The sequence below is a fragment of the Populus trichocarpa genome, chromosome 3 (genome assembly GCF_000002775.5).
Source record: "Populus trichocarpa isolate Nisqually-1 chromosome 3, P.trichocarpa_v4.1, whole genome shotgun sequence".
NCBI lineage: Eukaryota > Viridiplantae > Streptophyta > Magnoliopsida > Malpighiales > Salicaceae > Populus > Populus trichocarpa.
In genome coordinates, this window is record NC_037287.2 from 19,694,426 (window position 1) to 19,713,810 (window position 19,385).

Genomic DNA, 19,385 nt, shown 5'->3' on the forward strand with positions numbered 1-19,385 from the left:
TTTAGGTTCGTCTGGATCAATCTCAAGTTTAGTTTAACTAGAAACCTGCTTGATGCATTGAAAATGAGCGCACCTTTTCTCATTCCATTTCATTATGTTTTGGAGCTGCATGCTTAATTACTCGCTAGAATAACAGTACATAATCAACAGACCTAATTAGACCATCAAAGCCCCAGACAAGACCCAAAGGAATTCAAGAAAACAAGGAAAAACAGAACAGATATGAGAAATTTGGGCAAGCAACTCTATCCACTCCCGTTAGAGATGCATAGGAAATCGAATTGTCCCTATCTCACGGGTTATTTATCATAACAATAACTTAGCATGTCCATGCACGTAAAAAGCATCATCCTAACTACCCATCAAACATTTACCAATTTGTTCTCCAGTCAACAAGTCAGCTTTACAGGTTGCAGCTCTCCTACCACTCTGATGTTTCCCAAACCCTCCACCAATTGAGCCAACTATTTATATTTTGTTCACTAGGAGACAACCTACTACATTACTTTCAATCTTCCATTTTTTTTGTCATTTTTTTCACAGTGCATCCTGACAGAATATAGGATGCGGAGTCCAAAGCTAAACAGGTTTTCCATAATCTTAGTCAAGGAGATGCCCATTCAAAGTAATGACAGCGGGCACCTCTAGTGGCAGTCCAGTTGCCACAGCCAAAGAACAGGCTACCTTGCTTCGGTCCAGGCTTTCGAACCATTCCCTTGCTGCTTTTCACCCCACAGAAACAAAAGGGGTGATACGGGAAAACAGGAATACGCATTTCCTTCAGCTTTTGGGGTTGATGTGGTGAAAAGGACAGGTTCTCGGGGGACTGCTTGCATGGCAATGAACTGTCAGTTGTGTTCCACATCAGTGAGTTGGTGATGGAGAATCTGATACCCCTATGCATGAGTAGGGCAAGCAGCCGAGCAGTATTTTTGGCATCATCCAGTCCACAGTGAGCACGGCCCTGCCATTCTAGGCCTGCCATCTCAACAGCCTCCTTCAGACATCTTGCACCACCAAATATTTCACAGAACGGAACTTTTAAGTTGATCCATCTGACAAATGTAAGAAAAAGAAAAAAGAATATCATGTCAGAGGCACTTATGACATATCCACAAAAAAAAAAAAAAAAACAGAGTTGCAATTCATTCACAATGAAAAATAGTTTGCCCAGAAATTCAAATATATTTATAATGGAATGGTTCAAATCTACAAGTTTTTATCTGATCATTTACCGATTAAAATAAGGAGGCTTCCTGATCTTCTTGAATCGGCACTCAGATTCCAACATCACCCGACAATCCCAGTTTGACCATGTCACCACAGCAAAGCTAGTATTTTTTATCCCTTTATTCTCAAGCCATTTATCATGCCTGAGGAGTGCTTCACTAAGAGTAACACCTCTGTCCACCTGGAGCCACACAGAAATACAAGAATAAGATAGAGGCAACATGATGTTCATCAAAAAGTTTAGAAGAGAGATTAACGTAAAGAAAATTCTAAGAAACTAGTTGAAGTAAGCAACAGTTTAAAAAGTGTGGCCAGCTTGCAATTCAAAGTAATAAAATAATTCACGTCGCAAAACCTAAGAGATAGTGTTTAACGAGAAATTTTATATTCCTACAGGATTAACTAACAATACTCCATGAGGAGATAGAGAGTTACAAGGAAGAGACAAAAAGCAGATGGAGAAAGTGAAAAAACCTCTTTCATGCCAATGTTTCTCTCTCTTCCATTTGTCTCTCTCTCCTCATAAAGTAAATGTTGGTAATCACTCCCAGGGTAATATAAATTTCTAGTCACGCACTATCTGGTCTTTTAAAGGGACAGTCGACCTACCTAACCTAGTACAACGTAAATCGAACACTGTTGATAGACATTCCAAGAAACACATACACAGTACTCTTTTCTAAAAAGTAAAGGAATTCCAAACTAACCTGGATTTGCTGGATACCAGTCAGATCCTTGCAGAAATCACTGAGGTGCTGATTGCATGTTGGTCGCACATATGTCTGAAAACACGCTTCTAGTTGGCCAGTGACACTGCTCACAATGACAGATGGAAACTCAATTATCTCTTGTGGATGAGGATTTCTTTCCTTGTCACAAGTAGCCTCAAAGTCTATGACCACAAAATACTGAAAATCTTGTAACTGGATCTCACATGGATAACCTTGAGAAAACATATTGAAAGGAGCATACTGAAATCGAGTCTCCAAAGGAAAGGGATAAAATTGGCTTTCAAAACAATTCATTTGGCACGGCGGCATCTTTTGAGAGTCTGGATAAAAGGTAGACCATGAGCCAAAATCATGATGGTAGGCAGGTTTGTTCTGAAATTCACTTGGAAGTTCAAGAAACTCGCTGCTTAGTGAGTGAACTGGTTCAACAACATCCCTGCCTGGGTGAGCACCAATTTCTTCTTTGAACCGAAAGCTTTCAAAGGTATTCCCATAAGGGAATCCCTTGATTTGGAGGCATTTTAAGGAGGCCTCACAGCTCCTTTGCATAGTTTCTGTCAAGAAGAAATGAAAAACAGCAAACACTTGAGAAAATTTATTTTAATAATCTGTTATCATCACCCATATTTAACAGTTCTGATAAACAGTAAAACAAACAAGAAATACCAAGTGTGTGAATCCCGGGAAAGCCTCCAATACACATTTTTTGGAAAATAATAATGTATTGAGAAAACACAGCACATGCAAAAAAAGTGCCAAAGATGGAAAAAACAAGAAAAGAAAAAAAGAAAAGAGAAACAAAAACAAAATGCTGCTACATGGACAGACAACTGCATATACACAGAAAATGCTAAAGCAAAGCCTTTGTAGATAATACTAAAGGATGTGAGATAAGAAACAAGTAAAGGATAGCAACAATTGGCTGGATAATCTGGACCATAATATCTAGTGACATGAGTATTTACTGCTGCCTTTATCTTTCTTCTGGGATAGCCAAAAACTTTACCAGAGGACAACAGAATGGGTTCCAATCACAGAACTAAGAATTCCAGTTGCAAAAAATTAATCCACCAAATCTATGATGAAACTTCTATATACTAGATAAAAGTGCAGAGTTAAAACCAACCATCTAAAATAAGTCAGAAGTAACTCTTCCCCTCAACAACCCTCCTTGTACATCCCTTATACACTAGCCAGAAAATAAAAGAGTAAGAATATTTCCTCTTATCTGTACACAATAGTATAGCCATTCAAGTGAACACCTCACAATCTTCAGCATTCCAAGTATATGATACATCCCATGACATCTTCCTGAAGCAAAAGTCCAAATAATAGGTAACCAAAGCCTCCTTATCCCTAGACAACACAAAAAGAGAGAGAGATCCAGAAATTGCTCCTTTAAGTGGCGTGGTATCAATTAGCATCATCATCCAAACCACAATAATGCATCTAGATGCCAAAGCACTATCATATGAATTCAAAACACCAAGGTCTTTCCCTTCTACCAAACATAAATAACATACAACATGCACATTTTCAAGAGGCCACAACAAGTAGCTTCACAAAGTTGTTTCTTAAAAACAAGCCATTGATTTTGACAAAATTCTGGAGAAAGAAGGGTTTTTTAGGTAGATAATGAAGCAGATGGTTAAAGCATTAATTCTTATTTTCTTAGAGAGAACATTGTCACAAAAGGAATGACTTGTGTTTAGGATGGACCTAATTAATTAAAATTTGTTGGACCTTCCCAACCAGTTTCACGTCACTATCTTGTTTTGATGAATTCAATGACACTCCATTTGGTTTGAAAATATGTGGATTTCTTACCTTCTTTCAGATATAAGGTAAGGAAATGGAGAAGTAAGTTTCCAGCTGCAGATGGAGATGTACAGGCTTGAAGGTCTGAAGTGGTTTTTCATCTCTCACAAAATGAGTAAGGCCCCTTGTTTGGCTGATTTTACCAGGATTCTTGGATTATTGTCGAGGATGAACAAATTAAGGTTTTTAACTGGATTCTACCTTGAATGAGATTGCGTGAGGGGAACTAATCTATGCTCATTACAATAATTCCCAAAAAATATCCTTTTGTCAAAGGTTTATTAGTTTGCTAATGAGCTTGCACAAGATTTTCACTTAAGTGCCAATCAAATTGACAAGGTATTCACATTCTACACATGCTCCTGTAGTTGGATACCTAAAATGTACTTTAGTAGCTAATCGAGTAGGTCAATGACACTAGAAGAAGTAAACTGCACCGATTGTACACACTTAAATCAGCAGATGATAGGATCACGATTAAACTGGTATAGGACCATGCCAGGGCCAGCATTGAAACTGTTTTATTCAACTTTCTCCAAAACCTTTTCTGAACCTAGGCTCTAGATGTGGAAAGCTACATTGCACATCAACTCAACATGCAATAAATTTCAAATCACACACATGCATAGAATGCCACCACTTGAACACTTCGTGCAATTTCTATCTACCAAAAACCTAAATATCCAAATCACACAATTCCTCACTAATATCCAAATCTCTGCAAAACATAAAATCACACATCCTCCACTCCACAAGAATTTATAAACATTCAAGTAGCAATTACCTCACCAGCTACCAAATCACGCAACAACACCACAAAACATTCACCAACCATGTTATATCACAAAACTAAACTGCAGTGCAGTGTGATCAACCAGTAACCAGCACTCAAAATATCCCTCAAGTCTCCAACTTTACAATTCAATTCTCCATTGTAAGCAAAACCCATTATAGAAAATCGATCAAATAACATTATCACAAAAAAAAAAAAAAACAGATTACACTACCACTCATATAATTGAAATAACACTCGAAACAGATCAAAAGTTTTCAAAATTCAGAAAAACAAACAAAACCCAGAAGAGAAAACACAACAAAACAGAGCATAAGCATAAGCATACCTTTATTTTCAAGGGCCATCATGATCTTGTGTATAATTAAGATCCACCAGCAAGTACATCAGATCTTCCTCTATTCAGCCCACCTATACACACCAATAACAGTAATTAATCACTTATACGTATAAATACACGGTTCTTAATACACCAGTTATATCTCTTTTGACATCAGCAAAGAAATAAATGCTAGAGAAAGAAGGAGAATAAACCTGGTGTGATTTGGAAATGTGAGAGAGCGAGGGAGGTTATGCTTATAAGAGACTCTGTTTTTTTTTTTTTTTTTAACATAGTTTTCATTTAATATTAATTATATTACAGTAATATATAATTAGATTAATGATATTCTATTTTTTATCCAGAAAAATTATCAAATCAATTTTCCAAATAATTAATGAGTTTGCTTTATATTATCATTTAAAGATTACAAATTTTAACTATCTAGGTGGTGGTTCAGTGGTAAAAGCTTGGGATCAAGAGATTTGTTCCCTCTATAATCTCAGGTTCGAGAGCCATGTGGTTGCTCATATAATGGCCACTGAAGGCTTACATGGTCGTTAACTTTAGGGCCCGTGGGATTAGTCGAGGTGCATGCAAGCCGGCCCGAACACCCACGTTAAACTAAAAAAAAACATTACAAATTTTAGAAAAAAAATATAAGTTCTTGTAATTATTCCAATTCAAGTTTAAATTATTTATTTAAAATATGATATAGAAAATTAATATTAGAAAAAAATGATCGTACTAACTAATTCCAAATAAAATATTGGCTATGAGATTTTTTGAAACACTTATTTGGAATAAGTTTTGAAAGCAAACAAAATAATATGCATACAATTATTTGTTTCCTCATTAAGATACTTTTTATTAGTGTTTTTTAATTTCTTGAAAATGAATTTGAGTGGGGCCCAAGTAAAAAAGGAAGAAAAAATTGCGTGGACACGTGTCCGAATTGGAATGGTTTAACATTGTCAGTTGATGTCAGGGAGTTCAGATATTTGATGTTTTGTTTGTGTGATAGAATTTTGTATGGCGACAACAATTGGAGAGTTCTTTCTTAATTTCTTTATTTTTTTTGTGCTTTTTTTTTATTTCTATAAGTTTATATTTGGTGAGGCCAATATAAAAAAATATTTTATTAAAAAAATAAAGATAAAAATATAAAATAAATTAATTTTTATTATAATTTTTTATCAGAATTTTGTATTTTCAAAATAAAAATATAAAAAAACAAGTTTTTAAGTTAATGAAAGAATTGATCAGTTGGATATTTGTGTGTTGTATTGATGGGGCCTATGGAAGATTTTATTTGCTTGGCATGAATTGATTCCTGTTTTCTGTCTTGCTTGGCACTTTTCTTTTTGGCTTGTTTGAGAAATTAAGTGGAGAGTATTTGAGATTTTTTTCTAATTATTTAATTGTTGCCCTTACAATTGCATACATAGAAATTAATAATAATAAATTTAGAAGGTTGTTAGTGATTTAGTTTTTAGGTTTTACATTTGTGATTTAAGACATTGTTTGTTTTATGTTTGAAATTGCGTTTTAAAATTATTTTTGGTTTGAAAAAATATTAAAGTGATATTTTTAATGATTTTAATGTGCTAATATTAAAAATAAAAATATATATATAAATAATTATTCTAATACAATTTCAAGTAAAAACAATTTTAAAAAATACTTTACATTATAATACTAAACTCATTTTATTTTTTTATTAACGTAGATGTCCGGGGACCAGCTTGCGCGTATCTCAACTAATCTCACGGGCCCTGAAGTTAACGACTATATAAGTCTCTAGTGACCCTGAAGTTTGTGGAACTCGAACTAGTGACCTCTAGGGAGCAAACTTAGAGTCTAACCAGTTGAGCCACACCTTTCATATCACTAAACTCATTTTTATTTGTACAAGTTGCTAGGCTGCTTAGATCTAAAATTTGATTAAACCATGTTGATTGGAATAGTTGAAGTCATCAAAATCCTTCTAGAAAAAAAATGAAAAACGAAAATTGATTGTTTTATTTCTTACTTGAAAATAAAAATAAAAATTGTATATTAATATGATGTCTCCATATTAATCTAGTAAACAATAAATATAACACTTAACTGGATCATCTTTTCAACGAATTTAACCATTATGATTGCCAGTAGATTTGTGATAGTTGGAGATATTATGTAAGAAATAAAATCTGATCATAGGTTGACGTAATAACCTAATGTTTGAATTTCTAGGTTTATGATTTAATTGCACAAGTTACTGGACTGTTTAGAGTCAAGTTTTGATCAAACCATCTTGACTTAATCGTTGAAATAGTCGAATTCTTATTAGGTAAGAAATTAAAAAGAGACATTGATTGTTTTATTTCTTCCTTAAAAATGAAAAATAAATAAATTTGTGGGTCAATCTCATGACTCACAAGTTAATTTAGGGAGTGATAACTAGGAAATTTATTTCGATTATGTATTTAATTTTTTTTTGTGTTTCAAAAGTATTTTAAAAAATTAAATTTTTTTATTTTTTTAAATCGTTTTTATGTACTAATATTAAAAATAATTTTTAAAAAATAAAAAATATATTATTTTGATACATTTCCAAACAAAAAAATACTCTGAAAAATAACCATTTTCAAACCCACAAACACCATCTTCATTAAATTTAATAATCATGACTGCTAATAAATTTGTTATGACTGGAGATATTGTATTAGAAGTTCATACATTCATACATATATACATACATACATGCGTGTGAGAGAGAGAGAGAGAGAGAGAGAGAGAACAACAAGTGTATACGAAATAGAAATGTGAAAGAATTGAATACTAGAGGGGACGTCGACATCAAGTGATGGACGAATTGTGCTTGTATAATGTTAAATGTCCATGACAGGTTGCATCTACCTTGGAAGGTCTGCAGGGATTGCGACAGCCATGCCCCAATTGACTTCCATCGTTATTTGCCAATAATGGCACTGTCTACATGAAATGAACTGAGAATCATTTTTTTCACATGGTGTTTAGAGATCATCCTCGATGGCGATTATGTACAGCAATTCTGAACTTAGTTTCGAATGCAAGCATGTCCTCAGAACTTAGTTTCCTATGCAAGCATGTCCTCGAATGCAATTGATTAATCTGGTGCTCGACCCGTCACTCGAGTCTTGTGTCAATTCGAATCCCAAGTTGAGTCTAATTAGTATGATTTGAGGTAACAAAAAATAATCAAATATATCAGCAAATGAAGAATAATCTGATGTACTGGGGAAATCTGAAATACAGTGTTGAACTTCATTAAGATCTCCTGGTTTTTTCACTGTAATCTGAAATACAGTGTTGAGCTTGGCATCTGCCATGTTCGATTTTTCACTCCCCCTTTCTATTTTTCTGGCTCTCCCTCTTTCTAAATCAATTGGCATCTGCTCAAAATTTCCCCTTCCTATGTCTTGAGTCTTTGATGAACTAGCCTCGATATCCATCTCACTTTCATTTCGATTGGATTCTTCTCTGACAATCGAATAGATGGGGTTTTCAGAAAGGAGATCGGTATATAGAGGGCGTACCTCAGGGTTGGAACAACTCATATGAGCAACAAAGTAGCAACCTTCACAATAATAGGCCCAATCCCCCTTGTTCACTTTCTCCTCGCACAGCAGGAAACCGCTGTACAATTCATCCGAAACCCTGATATCCAATGGAGATGTTAGATAGAAGGGATGGTCATGGCCATGATGTTGAACCTCACGTGGCAATAATCCACACCTGACATGAAGGTAGATGCCAAGCTCCTCACATTTCAGAGCAGGGCCTTTGAAGTATCACCACAAGCATCGCACCGACAATCAATAGACTGGGTGGCAGTGAACATTAAATGCTGTATTTGGTGATCGCCTAATTAATTTGTTGCTGGATAGGCTCGTGGTTCTTGACAGATTGATCTGAGAAACCTGCGAAACTTGATTGATTGACTTCAGACTCTTTTCCTAGTCAATTCCCAGGTGGAGTCTGATAACTATGGATACACTAGGAGTGCACTAGGATCATGTCACTGATTGTGTTTGATAAATCCATTGAGTTGAATCAAGTGTTCTCGATTTGACAAACATGACTTGCCATGTTCTGTACCAGTAAAAAGGGCAAATGTTCATTTTAAAAATTGATTGCTGGAGTTGATTATCATGGAGCATTTTACGTATAAGAGGAGGATATTTCCATTAATGTCATAGCCTTGTGCGATTGGATAGCTGCAGACCCCGGATGGCAAAAACACATCCTAAGTAAACAAAACTGAGTATTACACAAATCTAGAAGCACATTGATAAGCAAATCGTTTTGATTTTTCAAAAACAAAGACAAATGCAAGCATTCTATGATGTTTCAACTACAAGAAATTTCAATCATTTTCCTGTTAGTATTGAGCACACATTTCTAAATGGTATAGAAAATTCTCAAATCCATCTTCTAATGCTTTCAGAATATGCTTCTGACGGCTTCATCTTAATTGGAATCTGCTCAACCAGACCTGTCACCTTCCCTATACAAGGATACACCCAACTGAGATGCACAGGAATTAAGCATTCAGCACAATAATAGACCCATTGATTGGGGTCTCTTTTAGTCTCACAAAGATCACAGTGCCATTCATCAGACTTCAAATCGTCTTCTAATGAATATTCAAGGGTTAGAGGATCATGGTGGCATTCATGCTTAATAGTATGAAACGCAGGTGAAAATCGCATTCGTCACATTCCAATGTAAGGCCTGCACAAGGATGGCAACAAGCATTACAAATGGGAATATCTTCAGTATTTATTCTGACCTATGGTGACCTCTCATAATAACCTTCTAGTTTAACAGATGCACGATATTCAATGGCCGAAAAATGTTCGTGACCCTCGTGCTTGTACTTTTTTGCATCAGGACCTTCATGTTTGTGAAGGCCGCTTATGGAACCACATCGCAAGTGGACCTCAAATTTGCAGGTACCGCAATGGTAGGAGAAGGCAAAATTATCTAGTTTACATGCAAAACAAATAGAATCATGTTGTTTTGACAGTAAGATGAGAAGGTTTTTATGGATTTCTTCAGGAAACTCAACGCAGATCTTGTGAAGGAACGAGTCGCAAGATGTGCAAGCATAGGTTATGCCCACAACAGGTCCATGGCAAGCTAGACAGGCAACGCAACAGCTCTTTTCCTCATCAAAGAGGAAGGGGTGGTCATGGTTGAAAAATCTGAACTCTACCATGTTTATTTCTTCACTCTCCCTCTATTCTTCTGGCTCTCTCGTTCAAAATCTTTTGCTATCATCAGGTCCATAGGTGAACGGACCATAACCGTGTTTTCTGATGTAGTTGCCTCGTCCCTCCTCGCACTTCCCTTCATATCACATTTCTCATTGACAAGAGAATAAATGGGGTTTTCAGAGAGCAAATCAGTACAAGGAACTCGTACCTTAGAGCTGGCACAACTCACATGAGCAACAAAGTAGCGACCTTCACAATAGCAGACCCAATCCCGCTGTTTACTTTCTCCTCACACTGGAAAATCGCTAATAGTTCATCCGAATCTTTTACATCCATGGGTGATGCAAGTTTCTCAAGAAAGTAGAAAGCTCTTATGACCCATAGCAAAGAGACCCGTAACAAAATCTGTCAGTTAAAATTACACGACTGGAGAGGAAATCAATACACTCCAACAGGCATTTTATACTCTCCCCTGCATTTTACAGATTAGTTTATCACAGCTTACTAGCATGCTAAAAGATAATGTAATTGCAGTGAGGCGTTTCAAATATAATGGATCAATGAAACAAACATGATAATAATTTATAATCAATCTGAGCTGCGCAGATGAAGCAAAACGATCAAAATTTGTCAAGATGAATTGCTCTGATGCTGAACAACAATTTTCTCAAATTTACAAATCCTCTTTCACTACAGCACACTCATCCTACCCCTGGAAGAGAAGGAAAAACACAACTCCATGTATACTTAGGTTTCCAATGACAGTGTCACCCCTTCCTTTTTGTCATCGATGTGCGGCGTTCAGCTTCTCTCTCTGCTACCAAAACATGGAACTCTGGCCCAAGCATCTCATCTATTCCAAGATTCAGTGTGCTGCTCAAGTCAATAGTCTCCAGTATCACTTCTAAAGTTACATTAAAGCCCAAAATTGACAAGACACGGATAGCATTTGCTATCTGACATATGCTCCGCCTCGTCTCTAGTGGCATTTCTTTGGTTGTATTGGATTTGGTGAATTGTTGTTCCGTATTGTTTAGTTGATCCTCTACAATACAGTCCCTGGCCTCTACATGCTCACCAACCCAAATGAACCCATTACATCCTAGTATCAGGTCAACTCCATACTGTTCCAAATGATGGAAATGATGTTTTTGTCTTTTCACTAGATATGGTGGAATCGTGAGCAACTGACCCTTCTCAAGCTGTCATGCATAAAAATATCACTATGAACAAGAATGATAAAAATGGCATAAAATAAAACGAAAGACTACGCTGAATATTGACTTCAACTGAAGTACCAATCAGAGATAATAGATAAGAACTATGTGCAGATCAATTAATCAGTAGCATTTGTAACTACATTTTCAGAAGAAAAAAAAAAGACAAGGCAGGCAATAACATTAGCATGTTAAATTAATACCCAAAAACTCCCAAAGTGCCAATTTTATTTTTTTCTCTTTTCCATTAATTTTCCTTATATCCTGTTAATATCATCCCACTTATAGATGGATATGCCAGATATCCTCATGGGGATTAAAAATATTATTAATATGAATTTTCTCTTTAGGGTCGACATTGATATCATTTTCACTATCTTTTTCCTGCCTCAACCTTGTGGGGAGTTGTCCAGCTTAGTGGTCAATTTCTATGTGAAGGACTAGTTTAAGTGGACATTTTAAAGGACACAATTATAGTACCCTTCAATTTGTGATTCTTTGTAATAGAGTAATAGACAAAAACGGAAAAGTTTGCCAACCCATAAAAGCACAATAGAAAAGCACTTTGGATGTAAATCAAACCTTTCCATACTTCTGACTTCTTGCTTGCAATTGTATGCCACCATCATTCTGAAAATTACGCACCTCACCCTGAAAATGAGAAAAAAAGATAGTTGCTTATAACATTTACCTATGCATTTGCTTTACTTTTTGGTAAAACATTGGTCGATCACGCAGGAAAATCAACAATGCATGACAACAGACTTACACACACAACATCATTCTCCTCAAAAATACTGCGCATGTTGAGTTCATCCAATGCAGTTCGCCGCCTCTAGCAATCAAACATATTGAATGCGCGCATATTAGCAAAGCAAGAAAAAAAGCCCATTTCAGATCCTAAATATGAACAGATAGAACATATATTCCCAGCTTCTCAAACACATTTCATCTAGAATTCCAAATAAAATATTTTAGGATCAAAGACGTGTAGATATGGAAGGGCCATAGGATAGTGCAATAGAAAGCGGCTTGGGCATGTAAACAAGAGGTTGCAGGTTTAAGCCATTGTGCGTAAGTAGCCATTTCATGCCAAACAAAAGTGCTAAATGGTAGGACCATTCTTGAAATTTTATTTCCAGGGATCCCATAAATGGGACATCACGTTACAAAACAAAGTTCTATAGTACAATTCTCATAGAATACCTCTCCTCCTCATCAAAACTCAAGAAGCAGGAGTATACTGTGACAGAATCACATGAGACTATAAATCATTTTAAGCCTGCGGTCCTTCAAATTTTAAAGCAAGCTTTGACAAAATCAACGTAGGCAGTCGGTGAGGAATTTGCTAGTGTTTCAACACAAACCATTATCGCAATTGAACAAAAGATACGCAGAGGAAGCTGCGGTTCTTCTTTCAGTTTGCCAAATATTCAGGAAAAGCAAACCAATTTACACAAGAACTCCTTTCCTCTCCATTTCAATCATCCAAAGATGTTATTACGATGGACCTTTCTCTTATGTTTCCAACATGGTCTTTAAATAACGAATGACTTCGTAAATCAAGATACAAAATCAGCACCAAAGATATGCATCTAAAAGAAGCATAATAAAGAGAGGGTTGATACCTGAAGCCCATCAGGTAAATTCATAGAAGAAAGCATCAAAACAGCATCTTGGCTGAAATTAATTTCCAATTTCCACCGCTTTTGCGCTACCTGGAAAACATTGATATATTCATGATAATTAAAAAAAAAATAAAACCCATAAGACCCATGAACGAATGAAAATCATTTTCAATCTTCCAAATTCCAATGATACCTCAACAACACGCCCCACTATGATATCTCCAATCTCTGGCTTGTACCTAACAGTCAATAATAAGTAATTAATTTTATTTTATTTTATTTTACCATTATAAAACAATGATGAATGGAAGTAATGTGATTATACCTGGCACGCAACGTGCGAACATACACTAATTTGTTAACACGCTCCACCACACCACAGAGCGTCGCCACCACTTCTCCGTCGCGCTCAGAGGTGCCATGACCCCTTCATTTAAACACAAGAAAGTTAGATACTTTAACAAAACATAAAATAAGAAGTTCAAGGGAAAAAAAGAGAGAGAGAAGCGCATACTTGAGGATGGTGTCTTCGTTGCTAACGGGGATGGTATCGGCGACAGTTACAGAAGCATTGAAGTTGGCTCTCAAATACAAAGATTCTAGCTGTTTCAGAGCTCTCTGCAACCTTATCTTTTGGGTTTGATTCAATGATATCTCTATCCCTCTCATTTCTCTGTCTCAACCCCACTAATCAATCGGATTTGGGGGCCGCCGCAGCTTCTGTTTCCGGGAAACAGAGGGGCTTTGATAGGATGAAGAGAGAGTTGCGGCAAGGGTAGGGTGCTTCTCTCACTGTTTCTTTAGGAAAGGTTGGTTCTTTCGCGATATAACAGGAAGTGAAAGCAACGGCGCTGGTGCTGGTGCTGGCTAATTTCCTCTGAAGTGAAAGCAACACTCCGCCGGACGTTGTCAGGTTGGCCGCCGACTGCCGGGGAGAAGGGGAGAGGGTCTGAGAGCTAGCTTTGAAGAGGTGAGAGTGAAGGGGGCGGCGAGCTATAAAGACCAAGTTTTTGTAAATTTAGTTATGGGTAGTCCCTACTTTTGTATACAATTATGAATTGGCTCTTTATTTATGACAATTACATGTTAATCCCTCGACTCAAATAAATTAGGGGTTTCAATCATGAAGGATTAAGTTGTAATTGCATTAAAACCCTATGGACTAAAGAATAATATAGGAAAAACCTCAAAAAAGTCTCCAGTCTATAGAGATGGTTTCAATTAGGTCCCTAATTTCTCCTTTTTTCTTACCAGAATTAGGACTCCTACATGTCTTTTGGATGCTCAATTAGACTATTTTGCTACTTCAAGTTAACAAAATAATTAAATAGTCATGTTAAAAATGTTTTTTTATTCAATTTAAAACTCTACTTAGATTAGAGTTCGGGTAGTGGGTTTTACGTTGAAATTGAACAAATTCATGCGTGGTCCCTCAAATGTTAATAATTAGTAATCAATCTCTTTTGAATTGAGATTGCATTTTATCAAATCAAATCTCATAGTTCAAAATCTAATTGATTGAGTCCTTGTATCCAGCCTTTGCTGTTATTCCCGTTAGATGAATGCTACTTGTACGCATGTACAAGTGGATTGAAAAATTCAATCATTGGTAAAATTAAAGGATTAGTTTGACCAAAAGTAAAGTAGAGGACTTGATTTGACAAACTTTCCATACTACAGGAATCGAATGTGATTTTACCCGACTAGAATACTCTAAATCGACAATTAACAACCATTTGGTTTCCTAACGGACCAATCAGCTTGGAACACGTACACCCACAAAACCCTTCATCAAAAAACACACTCAGTCAGAGAGAGAGAGAGAAGCAGAGAAAGCGAAACAGCGAGAGCGAGAGCAGTTCAGTGCTTCAATGGCGTCAGGAGGAGGAGGAGGGAGTGTAGAGTGGCACTTGAGACCACCAAACCCTAAAAACCCAATCGTCTTCTTCGATGTTACAATCGGTACCATCCCTGCTGGTCGTATCAAAATGGAGCTCTTCGCTGATATTGCCCCTAAAACCGCCGAAAATTTCAGGTTTTTCCACTCTCCTGTCTCACTTCCTTGCATCAAAATTAATTCTCGTTTTCATTTTTATTAAATTCTTGAATTATTTTTTTTTATAAATCTTGCAGGCAGTTTTGCACAGGCGAGTACAGGTAAAAAAAAATCACTCTCTTTTTTTATATAAGTTTTTAAATATTTTTTGGGTAATTGGAATAGTTAATCACATATCATGTAATTAATTTATTTGATTTTGAATAAAAAAAATTGGCAGAAAAGCTGGATTACCTGTTGGTTACAAAGTATGTCAATTTCATAGAGTGATTAAGGATTTTATGATTCAAGCTGGTGATTTTCTCAAGGTTTGTTTTTTCTTTTTTTCAGTTTTATATAATTATTTAATATTTTCTGTTTACTTGATTAGTTACTTACTATTGGAATTTTTTACTTGCAGGGTGATGGTAGTGGTTGTGTTTCTATTTATGGGCTTAAGTTTGAGGATGAAAATTTTGTTGCCAAACATACCGGCCCTGGTCTACTTTCAATGGTATCCATTTTTCTTGGTATATAAATGTGTCCCATCTTGTTCTTACTATTGGGTGATTTTTGCTTTTCTTGTTGTTATTAGAAGATAATGCATTTATATGGCTTGTATCATTTCTTCGATTCTCCTCTTAGATTTTTCTCTGCTAATCATCACAAATAATTTGACGCTTTAATAACTTGTGAGATCCTGTGGTGTATAACCAGTAAGTCTGTTTTGGAAACTTAGTTTTATTGACTTGAAATTTTGTCGTTAAGATAGATAAGATATGGGGTTCATTCTTTTTTGCGTTAGTAGTAGTTTTTTCTTAACTTCCTTTGGATAATTCTTGTGTATAGGAGGTGGAGTTTCTTAATGGGTATCTCGCTTAGCATATTTCTGTTTTACTGCTAAAAGAATAGATGGAATGGCTTGATTTAAATCTAATCGTAGGGGAAAAACTTAAGAGGGGATAGTACCCATGTGATTCGACTACTTGTTGCCAGCTTCATAAAAGCTCACAAGATTAAAGTCCTTATTAGAGTTGTATATTGCTTAGAATCTATGAGGTCAATATGAGTGAAGGTGCAAGAGCCAAGAATACCTCTGAGATGTCTCAAATTTCGTCATGCATGCTTTTCATATTATGTTTATTTGGAGAACACCATGGGTAGAAATACTAACTTTGATGGGGTAACTTGAAGAATCATGACCAGATTTTTTGTTGTGACAAGGATTTCATCTTCATCAGTGTCCAGTCTCTAAATGACTTCAAATGAAAATCCTCAAATTCTCTGAACACAAGCTCCCAAAATATCTATGCAAGCCTTTGTAGATTTATTATCAACTATCATTACCATTTGAATTTGAAGATTGTGCTTTATCACTAAAAATGAAGGCCTCATTGTTCCATTTGCAGGCAAATAGTGGGCCAAATACCAATGGTTGTCAGGTACTCTCTTTCTCTTGGCTGTTAGATGTTCTGAAAGTATGAAATAAATTGGTGTATGTGAAGAAGTGTCAAGCCTTGAATGGACCCTTTTCTGGTATTTCAAGTTTTCCAGTTTGGTGGATTGGAAATTTTAGTAAGCATGGCGGTGTGTATGTGAAGAAGTGTCAGGCCTTGAATGGACCCTTTTCTGGTATTTCAAGTTTTCCAGTTTGGTGGATTGGAAATTTTAGTAAGCATGGCGGTGAATAAATTAACTTCATATTGCTCCATTAAGCTAGCTGCTTGTGCGTCATATCTTTAAATTTGCACTTAGTTGTTTCCCCCCTTAGCTGCCTACATTTACTCCCAGATATGATTACACTTGGAAAGCTAAGCATGCAGTTTCTGTGCTTTAATTCCCCCCATTTAGCTCCGCTAACTACTTCAGACATGTTTGGTTTACTCAAGAATTGGGAATGGAATGGGAATCCTCATATAAAATATCTCATTTCTTATGAAATCCTAATCTTTATTATTGACGAACCAATTGACAGAGCTCATGGAACAGAAATGCCCCCCATTCTATTCCTAATTTCAGGCAAATTAAACATGGCTTAGGATTTAGCAGCATTGCTCTGAATGAGAGTTCTCAAGAAGTTCCCTATACATTCTGCTGTTTTATCCCTAAGTTAACACACACAGCACTCACGATTATATTGATTTGAACCTTCTTTCCTTGCAGTTTTTCATCACTTGTGCAAAATGCGACTGGCTTGACAATAAGCATGTTGTATTTGGGGTACGTCTTCAGATTTTCATTTAACATTCTTTTTTGCTTCTCTTTGCCCTTGTAATTGATCAGTCGAAAACTTCAATATTCTACCGGCATCTGAGATTCCTGTGTGTCTTCCACCTCACTATGATTTCGTTATATAGAGGGTGCTTGGAGATGGTCTTTTGGTTATTCGAAAGATAGAGAATGTGGCAACAGGACCCAACAACCGACCAAAACTGCCATGTGTTATTGCAGAATGCGGAGAAATGTAGAGGTTGAGTTCAAGAGGAACATTTCTTTAGGACAATATCATCATCTTAATTGACTACTGACCTTTGACCTCCCTAATGGATGGGTTTTTGTATTCCTTCTCAAAATGGTGGCGGGGAGGGAAGAACTGACTCTCTGAATGCATTAACTACAAGTAAAAAAAAAAGAGTAGTTATCATGTTTTCTGCTTCAGTTTCTGAAGTGAGTGCTAGAATGGATAATTTTTGGGTTGGATAGGATAGATGTGAGATGCTTTAGATTTTTGTATTTTAGGGTATGGTTTTGATTGTAATTTCTGAAAAAAACTTGTGATTGGATAAATCTCGAGCACAGATCATTTTTATTTGGAAAAGTGCATTTTAGTCCGTACATTTCCCCAATATTTCCACTTCCACTCCCATTTTTATATCTTCTCTTTCTTGTACGTACCTCATTTTCTAAATATTACTAAAATCTTAAAATGTCAATGAGAAAATAAACTCTTAAAAAATTATTAAATGATATAGTAACGTATATTTTTAGTTTTGAAAGTAATGTATATAGTTAAATCAAAAGTAATAATTAAAATAACTTTATTCCCTATTCATATTTTAAATGGACATCTCAAGTGTAATATGAATTTCCAACATTTTTGCATGCCTAAGTTTTATATAATACCATTACTATTTTGAGATTGCAATACTATACACAAATCCAATGTAATTAAAATCTGAATAATTGATGTTTTTGGAAAGTAATGTATGAAATTTCCTTAAAGTGTATTTATATTGGCCAATGCAAAAAGGATTTTTCTACAACGGCATACATATCAATGATAGATATTTTTATAACTCAGTTTTTACCCCCAATTGTTTTTAATTTTTTTTAAAAAAAAAAGAGTTCAAAATCATTTAAAAAAACATGTTCAAAGAAACAAAAAATTAAAAATCATTTTTAAAAAAAACTCAAAAAAAAATACAATTTAAGGTTGTATTTTTAATTGTTTTGTTTAATGATTATAAGCTCTTTCTATAAAGTAATATCAATTACATATTGAACGCTTAAATCTTTAAATTGAAATAATTTTTGATATGATATTAAAGTATAAAACGATCGCTGAGTTCAAATCTTATTATTCTCATTTTAAATAATAAAATTAAATATAATATAATATAGACATGTACAAGTTTAAAGTCTAAAAAAATTTTATTTTAAAAACTGTATTAAAAAATACTATAAATTATATTTTAAAGTATCACTAAACACTTAAATCGTTTAAGCAATTGATACTTCTTTTACTTACCAAAAGACTTCTTGTAAAACCTTGTCACCCCAGTTACTCAAATTTCCTCTGGATTCTTCTCAAAGTGCAAAACTTGAAGGCATAAATTGGACAAGAACGGCTGTGACTGTAAGTAGATTTGATGCAAAATCTGCTTAGCACCAAACCCATCAATTAGAAGATCAAAGAGCGATTTAGGGGGACAGGGATTTATTGAATAGGAGAGATGTTTAGAGGCTGGGCATGTTGTTTCAGACAGAGCGGGCGATGGTGCTAGCCATAGTGGCGGGTCAGTAGATTTTAGGCGGTTTAACACACAAACATCAACTGAAAAGCTCAGCAACAAGAGAAATTGACTTTTATTCATGGTATTGCCATGGGCGGCAGAATGCGATCGGTTCCTGTGCCTCTGGAAGTGTTTGGTGGAAGCTAGTTATGGTTTTTCTGATCACTGATGGACTTCTTGTTAAGCTCCAAGGTCAGATTCGAGCGCCATGGCAGAGTCCTTTGATATACTTGCTATATTGACATCTTCAGCTCTTAGGCTGCTAAACGCAATGAGATCATGGAATGGCTTGATGATCAGCCTGAAAATTCCCTTGATCTACAATATTGAATTATGAATTACGATGTCACTTCATTCT

General features: G+C 35.6%; 3 protein-coding genes across 8 annotated transcripts; 1 reads left to right on the top strand and 2 right to left on the bottom strand.

Annotated features, from left to right (window-relative positions):
* Positions 1 to 271: 271 nt before the first annotated feature.
* On the bottom strand, positions 272 to 5,222 carry LOC7460254 (uncharacterized). Of its 3 annotated transcripts, none has more exons than XM_024597683.2 (5): positions 5,107 to 5,222; positions 4,901 to 4,983; positions 1,938 to 2,515; positions 1,236 to 1,411; positions 272 to 1,055 (listed from the first exon to the last, which is right to left on the bottom strand). In XM_024597683.2, exons 2-5 carry the CDS (start codon positions 4,920 to 4,922, stop codon positions 605 to 607), a joined length of 1,227 nt encoding a protein of 408 aa, XP_024453451.1. In that variant the 5' UTR covers positions 4,923 to 4,983; positions 5,107 to 5,222; the 3' UTR covers positions 272 to 604. The 3 variants fall into 3 exon arrangements, with proteins under 3 accessions (XP_024453451.1, XP_052307348.1, XP_024453452.1); XM_052451388.1 differs by lacking the exon at positions 5,107 to 5,222 and adding an exon at positions 3,088 to 3,317 and having other exon boundaries at positions 4,901 to 4,989; XM_024597684.2 differs by lacking the exon at positions 5,107 to 5,222 and adding an exon at positions 3,088 to 3,272 and having other exon boundaries at positions 4,901 to 4,965.
* A 5,473-nt stretch (positions 5,223 to 10,695) lies between these two features.
* On the bottom strand, positions 10,696 to 13,956 carry LOC7462802 (exosome complex component RRP4 homolog). Of its 2 annotated transcripts, XM_002303903.4 has the most exons (7): positions 13,494 to 13,956; positions 13,305 to 13,406; positions 13,173 to 13,218; positions 12,980 to 13,069; positions 12,121 to 12,186; positions 11,934 to 12,002; positions 10,696 to 11,336 (listed from the first exon to the last, which is right to left on the bottom strand). In XM_002303903.4, exons 1-7 carry the CDS (start codon positions 13,646 to 13,648, stop codon positions 10,902 to 10,904), a joined length of 963 nt encoding a protein of 320 aa, XP_002303939.3. In that variant the 5' UTR covers positions 13,649 to 13,956; the 3' UTR covers positions 10,696 to 10,901. The 2 variants fall into 2 exon arrangements, with proteins under 2 accessions (XP_002303939.3, XP_024453628.2); XM_024597860.2 differs by lacking the exon at positions 12,121 to 12,186.
* A 784-nt stretch (positions 13,957 to 14,740) lies between these two features.
* LOC7460252 (peptidyl-prolyl cis-trans isomerase CYP22) lies at positions 14,741 to 17,832 on the top strand. 3 transcript variants are annotated; one of them, XM_052451510.1, is made up of 8 exons: positions 14,741 to 15,014; positions 15,113 to 15,136; positions 15,256 to 15,343; positions 15,436 to 15,528; positions 16,424 to 16,456; positions 16,990 to 17,090; positions 17,176 to 17,234; positions 17,372 to 17,464. In XM_052451510.1, the coding sequence occupies exons 1-7, from the start codon at positions 14,851 to 14,853 to the stop codon at positions 17,210 to 17,212; spliced, it is 540 nt and encodes a 179-aa protein (XP_052307470.1). In that variant the 5' UTR covers positions 14,741 to 14,850; the 3' UTR covers positions 17,213 to 17,234; positions 17,372 to 17,464. The 3 variants fall into 3 exon arrangements, with proteins under 3 accessions (XP_052307470.1, XP_052307471.1, XP_024453629.1); XM_024597861.2 differs by lacking the exon at positions 16,990 to 17,090 and having other exon boundaries at positions 14,748 to 15,014; positions 17,178 to 17,234; positions 17,372 to 17,832; XM_052451511.1 differs by lacking the exons at positions 16,990 to 17,090; positions 17,176 to 17,234 and having other exon boundaries at positions 14,742 to 15,014; positions 17,298 to 17,832.
* The last annotated feature ends 1,553 nt before the right edge of the window (positions 17,833 to 19,385 follow it).